The sequence below is a fragment of the Dermacentor silvarum genome, chromosome 8 (assembly GCF_013339745.2).
Source record: "Dermacentor silvarum isolate Dsil-2018 chromosome 8, BIME_Dsil_1.4, whole genome shotgun sequence".
NCBI lineage: Eukaryota > Metazoa > Arthropoda > Arachnida > Ixodida > Ixodidae > Dermacentor > Dermacentor silvarum.
Genome location: NC_051161.1, coordinates 111,861,332 through 111,869,417, shown reverse-complemented (window position 1 = coordinate 111,869,417; position 8,086 = coordinate 111,861,332). Strand labels below are relative to the sequence as shown.

The 8,086-nt window shown below is 41.5% G+C and overlaps 1 protein-coding gene across 1 annotated transcript; it reads left to right on the top strand.

The window, feature by feature from the left end:
• Nucleotides 1–234: 234 nt before the first annotated feature.
• Nucleotides 235–7,652, top strand: LOC125947310 (uncharacterized). The gene is made up of 4 exons (XM_049671754.1): nucleotides 235–479; nucleotides 3,126–3,226; nucleotides 5,442–5,549; nucleotides 7,397–7,652. The coding sequence occupies exons 1-4, from the start codon at nucleotides 299–301 to the stop codon at nucleotides 7,628–7,630; spliced, it is 624 nt and encodes a 207-aa protein (XP_049527711.1). The 5' UTR covers nucleotides 235–298; the 3' UTR covers nucleotides 7,631–7,652.
• Nucleotides 7,653–8,086: the final 434 nt, after the last annotated feature.

The window sequence follows — 8,086 nt, the reverse complement described above, 5'->3', positions numbered from 1 at the left end:
CCGTCCCGAATCTCACACGCCGTGGTTTTTCTACGCTACACATGAATACGCGACATCTGCATGGCACGTCTTTGTGCATATCGCTTGAAAAGTATGTCTTAGGCCTGTAATCTAAATTCAGGTCACAGAAAAAAAATTAATATTAACTTTAACGGAGTTTTCTTTCCTCCATGTGCCAGCCATGACGAAGCCGAAGCCGGTTGTGGCGTGGTGCTGTAGCCGAACGTAGCCGAACCAGTCCGAGGTTGCTACAGCTGGGCCTTCTTTATTCTGTGGCTGGGCTACGACGCTGTGTGCAATGTTCGCTTACGTGAAATACCACGATAAATATCGGGCTATTTTGCCCACTAGCCTCATAAAGGTTTTTTCCCCGAAATGTGAAGAAGACTTCGACAAAGCGAAGACGGTCCAGGCGTTCTGGCGGAGCGAGGACGGTGATGTCCAAGGATATTACCCAGCCTTTGTTGTTGCTTTGGCAGGTGAGTGTGCCGTGCAAAATTTTCAACTTTCTTGTATGATTTTCTGTTGCGGAAATGGTCAGCAACTTTTCTTGTTGGCTGAACGTATGTAAAACGTAAATTTACGCTAAGTTGCCGTCGCGAACTGACAACGTGTGCTATAACGTGTTGCTTGCGTCTACCGGTATATTTGATCTAGCCGGCGACGCATGTCATTTCTAATGCGGGTGTCACACGGGCACTTTTCATCGCTATCGAGCCCGATTGCGGTCAAAAGTGGCCCGTGTGACGTGGGTATAACATTGAGAACTTAATGCTTGCACAAACAACGGTTCTTATGCCAGCACAAGTTACCTGTGTGCGTGTATGAAATGCATGGACACAACGTTACGCATGTGTGCCACGTTACCTGCTTTCATATTACTTTGTTTCGTGCAGTTCTAGCATTCTGTCAAGCCCAGATTGCCAACCATGTTTAATACTTTGATAGTTTTGCACGTCACTAACGTGGCCTTAACTGAATTCAATTATGTACTAAGTGTCGGAATCACTGTAGGGTTCACCGACGCCTGTGCATAACTTATACTCTACTAGGTTGCTTTTCTGCGCGAGTTTGTGTCATTGAAATACCTCTGCCAGCTGGTAGTAACTATTCTAACTCAACTTTTAGTTTGCTGCTAGTACTTGCGTCATAAGTTACTTGCAAACTGCTTTTTGTATTGTAAAGAGCAATATGATCGAAACGAACGTCGCAGATGCGCTTGCTGGCTGAAATATACAATTTCTTTTGCCTCTGTGAAATGCCTTCAAGTGCCTTTGTGATGCAGCAGCATTTTGCGAAGGAATACTGCTATAATATTTTAGTGCTCAGTTTAGTTTTGCAAAAGCTGTTGCTCAGAAATGGATTTGAACAACATTGTGTTTATAAGCAAATGAACAGAAAAAAAAACATTTTGGCCCACTTTTATTGCGCTGGTACACTCGGTGGTGTTTTTTTAGCAGAATCTACATATGTTCATTATAGCTGCCCTTTCTGTTATTGTCGTCACATCCACCACAGTGCTCCATTCATTTTCATCACTTGTGCACAAGATCTTCTGAAGACCCGTCGTGGTGGCGTAGTGGCTTCAGCGTTGTGCTGCTGGCCCCAAGGGGGCGTGATGAAATACCAGCAGCGACAGTTTGATAGGGATGGAATGCAAGAATGCCCATATACTGTGCATTGTGTGAATGTTAAGAAACCCAAGGCAGTCAAAATTAAACCAGAGACCCCTACTACGGCGTGCCTCCATCCTGGTTTAGCCTTCTAAATTCCATATTTTCATTAATCAGATCGTCTGAAATTTTGTACTGGCAAGGTAGTGCTCAATATAGCAACACAGTGAGCATTGGCAGTCACTTAATTCTTCCCAGTAGGTTTTGACGAATGTTAGGCTTTCATTCATTGCAACATGGCATCAATTCTAGCTATGTACGCCCAACCAAAGGTATGAGTGCATGTGGCTAAGTGATGAATGTTGCTATTTACAACTAAATTGGTCATACTACATGGGCTAATGCCCACTGTGACGACCACAAAGTCATAGATTTAAACGAATGTGCTCATGTATAGCTGTTACATGATGCCATTCTCATCATGTATATGAGTACAGGCAATGGAACCTTAAAGTCACATAACAATCGGCACCACTTAGTGGTTAAGGACAAGGAAGCAAATGTGTATGTATTACATAGCTGCGTAATCGATGTGTGCACCTTTATTTGTTTAAATCTATGCCCATGTGTCCTCAATGTGGCAACATTCATCACTTAGCCACATGCACTCAAGCCTTTGGTCGGGCATAAAAGCTGCTAGTTGTATGCAAACAAGTGCTCATGGCGCTACCTTCACTACACCCTGTCATGGTTGGCAATTGTGCTTTTAATACGGTTTAATACGGGCAATAGCATAACTACTTCTGGCTTAGGCCATTGCAGCTTGGTTATGTAGGCGTGTTTGTGAGCAGATGCTGTGACATTCAATTGTGTTTTGTGGCAAATAAACGTTAAACAAAGAAATAAACATAGTTGGTATAGTCTTTTTTGTGGTACATAGCTTTCAGTTGCTTACTTACCCTTGCTATATGCAGATGCGCAGTAAAAAAATTATCTTTGACTCAGGAGCTGTTGCTGCACTGCCACAGAAAATTGTCATTGGGTATAGTGTAGTGAGACATAGGTTGGAAGGGCAATGAAGTTGATGTACAGACAGGAACTGAGAAAATATCTCTTGAAAAAGTGGTGGAAGTTGCAAATATGTTTTTGTCAATGTCACAGCTGTACAGCTGTAATTGTCAAAAATGAAATGTGCTGGGGGGGGGGGGCACTCTGATTGCGTTAAGTGATATAAGTAAGCATTTGAAATATAGATTTTATGTAGATGAAGCATATATTCTGTTTTACTGCAAGCCTACATATTTACGAAGTTGGCCTTTAATGGTGGAGCAGAAGCAGTGTGTTTTGGCTGCCCGAGCAACATGTTGACCACCTCTGGTGCCGTTGTGGCACCAGAGGTGGTTGAGACTTTTAGTCTAGTCTTTGCTGTGCACTTTATCATTTCGTTTTTATACTTTCCAACTAGTTGTTCAGGTGCGTGTCACTGCTAAATGTATAGCGATTTTCATCTAGGTGACCTGGACTCCCTGCGACTGAAGATTAAGAGTTTGCGGGAGCCATTCCCGAGGCTCATTGACACAGATGAAGATGATATCTTGGCCAGGAAAAAAGAAGTTGGTTCCACTATGTGCTAAAGCTAGAGAGTAATTTGTTGTAGTACACAATATGGTTGAAAATTTGATTTAGCACTAAGCATCTGTTGAACCTTTGTGTGTAATGAAATAAGGAAATAACTTGAATGTCACGGTAAGTATTTATTTGCCGAGGGATTTAAGGTAATGTCATGGGTGACCTTGCTAGGATGAGCCCAGTGTGACTGACAAAGTGTGATGGGTTTGTGCATGAAAAAATCATTGATCATGTGAAGGGGGTGTGCAGCATTAGTGCATTCTGTTGCCTTTTTCCAAGTTTGCACTAAGTTTAGTGTTGCGTCACAGTAAAATTGAGAAAGGTGTGTGATAATTTTGCTGGAAACATTGAAGTAAGGCATGTTGTTGGGCTAGTCAGTCCATAGTTTTAGCAAACCTTTAAAGTGGATGAAGACAAAACGTGAACAGAAACAGATGCACACACAAAGCGCTTTGTGTGTGCGTCTATGCTTCTCTTCATGTCTCGACTTTTTCGAGTACTCTAAAGGTTTGCTGAATCTGGAAACTTTAGGCATGCAGCACATGCCAGATAATTTCTCTGGTTGTCGCACTTCTGCATGTGCATCGGCTTTTATATTAGGGTATGTTTCGCCCACAGGGGTACATTCCTCTGCAAACCTTGTGTACTCTTAACTGGAAGGAGTTGTAAGATGGAATATAAGTTGGTGTGGTTTATCGGTCGCTTAATGATGTGGCATTTAACATAGCAAGTGACAGAACAATGGGCTAACAACCATCGCACGTGGAAGCTGCATGAATTCAGTGTCTGTTCTGAGGAATCAAAAGCACTGTCAAACGCTGCCAGACTACTTGGTGCGGTAACACATGTGCAGCAGCCACGCGCCCGTAGCTTTCCCTTCATAGCCACAGAAAGTTGTCAGCGAGCATAGCCCTGCCATTAATGCAGAGCACAGCTGGGTGTCGTCTGGCGGGGGCAGATTGGCACCGGTAGTTAGCTTTCGTTGTAAAGCAACAAATCAGCTGTCGATGCACCTAATTTTTTTTGTTGTTGTACAGGCAAATTCGCTGTAGTGGTCTTTGTTGAGGCATTCACAGCACACATGAAAGATGGGAATTCGACAGGGACATAGTGACTCCTTTGTTATAAGTCGTTTTGTTTTAGAGGCGTTCATTGTGGAGTCATTGTACTGTATTAGCAAAAATGAAATTCTGTTCTGAACAAGAATTTCAGAATGAAGTTGGAGTATTCTTACTTATTACATATGATTGTGCAAAGCTGACATAATTGTCTCATGGAGCAGGCAGATATCTTGTGATGGGGGGCAATGGTCATAATATACCAATCGCTCAAGATTCCTCACATTGATGTGTAATGTAAACAATATTATGACCAAGAAATAATTCTGTGGCAGCTTTCAACTGGATGACTATTCATTTGTAAGCCGCATGTTCACCATAGAAGTTTCGTTAAATGATAGAACAGAAGCATGTTATGCAGCTTGATACACATGTGGCTATGTAATTACATGGCCTTTGCGCATGCTTCCGGAAGGACTAGACTTCAGTCATGGAATGCTATGTGAGACAGTGGAAAAGTGTATAGAATGAGACGCACCACTTTTTGCATGCTTCACAGAAGACTACACTGGTATTTCAAGCTTTAAGACCGTGTGCATGACAGTCAAAAGGCATGTTTCATTTTATAAGCAGTAAGATTCTTCTTGTTATGGATATACTTGGAATGTTTGTCAGAGATAATTCCAATGAATTTACTCGTTGCATATGGTGTTAACACATTGTAAATGACATTGCATTGTGAACAGCATGTGTGAATGCATTTATCAGAGACTGCTAACTAGATAACATTTGTCATGTGAAAAGTCTCACAGTGAAAAATTAAAAGATGCACTTTCCTGACAGCTACAAAAAGTATGTACTAAGTTGTATTGCATACAAATAGTTTTTATCAGCAGTTTTGAACAGCTTGTAAAAGCGTGTTTCACATTCTGCATCAAGAAAACCTGGACATAGTATAGTGCGCAAACACTGCACGTCACCTTTACTTATGATCCATGATTTTTCTTCAATCTTTTAATGAAAGTTGGTTGGATGCATTGAGAAATTGGGTTCAGTGGCATTAAAAGTATAAAAAAATTGCAGCTGTCTATTGCCATTTGGTCAGCCTTACTTGAGATTACTCAAATATTTCACTATCAAGTTGCAGGAGCTGCCCACAGCAAGACTTTTAAAAAGGAGGAGGCTGGATGCCGCCCACTTATTACATGAGCAAATAATTGCTCAATCAGGAAATACAGCAGAAACCCAGGTTTGTACCTGTTAGGATCACTTTGTTGGCACTCTCTTAGTAACAAGAGGGTGCAATCCAGTTATGCACAATGAGTCTAAGGTGACTTGTACCATGCTTTAAAAATTATTTTTTCCACAGATGAAACTAATGGTGGGTTCTTTGTAAAGAAGTGGCTAGTACATTTGTGTTTTGCCTTAAGAAGAATGTTAATGATTATTCAGCCATGTTTCTAATTATTGGTTTTATGATTTATATACAATTTCAGAAACCTTAGGTAGTGTTAGGAAAGCCAAAAGTTTTTCCTCCATTCACCTTATCCTTGGTGCTTTTCTTCTAAAGAAATGCAATGCCTGAAAGTGCTATTTTGGAAGTCTGGTCACCTACCTCAGTGGTATGGCTTTCAAAGATACTCTTTGTTTGACTGTAGGATGAATTAAACGTGATGCAACACAACTTTGTGTGGCTGCTAAATTCATGTAATTCATTAGCTTTGCTAATCTAATCCCAATAATTATAAATCATGATTTGAAGTGACGAATAATTTGAACTTGTATGTTGGCCCCAACAAAGTCCTTGCATTTGAATGAGTAAAAAAAACTGCAAATTCATATTCTAGGAACTGCGCAACAGTTATTTTGAACAAAATTTCTCCCATGGAGAGCTTTTCGGACAACCCCGTGCCAAAGGCAATGCTCAATGGGTTGCTAACTACTGTTATGTCATGTGCCATAAAAATGACGAAAGACATCCAGGCAGCTGAGATCGAACCAGAGCGAGCAGAGCGGCACATGCCCTTCTTTCCCATCTGGCTCAAATAGAGCAGAAAGAAAAAACGTAGCAGTTTTTTTATAGGCAAAGCATTGATATGTATAGCAATGTATTAGACAAGCACATGAAGTAAGCTTTGTAATTTCATTTGCTGTAAGAATTGTACTAAGTGTTTGCATACTAATTAACAAACATGTCATGCGTGCATAGGCAGAGGTGAACAGATCTCACTCACTGGCACAACGCTAGCATAACGAAGAGTGCTGGCCTCGCAAAGCAAATGCTTCAATCTGCCTCTCGCTTCACTTGAGATTATTGTCTTGCATTACTAGTGCATGGGTAGATATGGCACATAATGTGACCAGGCATCTCAGCTCCCCTTGCCTTAGCACCTGCAGCAGATACCTTCAAGATACGGCGTGTGGACCTTGTATGCGCTCAGCCACGCGGACAGCCATGTGCAGCCACGGCTGGCTAGAAGGGAACATGCCCACTCACCTCTCACACTGCATGCAATGACAATGGCCATGTGACCTCCATCATTGGGCACGTTGGAGGACAGCGTGCATCAAACCACCACTCTTCTTGCTCACTTGCAATCTCATCAAGCTTGACCTTATAGTACTTGGACTTTATACGGAACCTAGGTTCCTTCTGGCACCAGTCGTGGGCTGATGCAGCCAAGTGATGTGTGCCTTAAGGAAATATGCACCCAAAATTTGGCAAGCTACTGTAAAACAATCTAGGCAGGAAGCTTCGGTGTCAATCCCATTATGCTAAAATCAGATGAAAGAAATGCAGTTTCAATGTGGTTCCCTTCAACTTTTTCCCATGCCCTCTGTGTTATACCAAAAGCCATATACCATATCACAAGATTAAATGCAGAGCTTTCATTTGGAAGACTAAGTGAAATAAGTTTCTAAAAATTGAGCCAATTGTAAATGTAAGCCAATTCTGCTGAGCGCAACATAAAACTCTTCACATAACTCCTAAAAGTGGCCACTTAGTGTGCTTGTATGGTTTGTCAAGCCTAATTGGGTGTTTTCTCTCATATCATGCTAATCTTTCTGGCATAATTAATTTTCTTGGTGTTTCAGGAAAACGCACAGGTTGACGCAGATTCAAGAATAGCAGAACTGCTGAAATGTTTGGAAAAAAAAGAAACTGAAAACAAAAGATTGAAAAAAGAGCTTCGGGAGGCAGCAGCGCTAAATCGAAGGCTTACAAGTGCCCTTCTCGACAAAATTGGTAAGGATGAGCTCTTTTCTTTTTTATTCTATAAAGATAACAGATTTGCTGGGTTGACCTCAATAACATTCCAACACAGATGAGTACCCTGGGTTACAGTAACGCTAATTACCTTCTAAAAAAATGAAAATTGTTGCGACAGGTTCTTATCAATTCAGTTTCGTGATGAAAACGTGTAGGTTTTTATCAATATTCTAACGTTTGCATGAAACTGACATATCGGTGTATTTTTTTCATGGGTAGGTAAACCAACTTTTAGTGGTGAACTAGCCACTGTTTGGGTCATCAGTGATGTGTTCGGGGCAGGCCGGCACGGCAGGGTGGTGGCTGCAACAGCAGAGAAATTACTTGCTCATATATTTTTCACCAACAAAAACTGTTGCAGTTGTGCGGGGTAGAGTTAATATGTTGTAGCGCAGGCTCTAGTTCAGGGAAACTGCCAATTCTGGGCTGCCAGCATCTGGAAAGTGGTTCGAAGCAAGGCACCACGCAGCTGGTTGTACGATTCTGTGAAAATTTGTTTATTATTGCGATAGCAA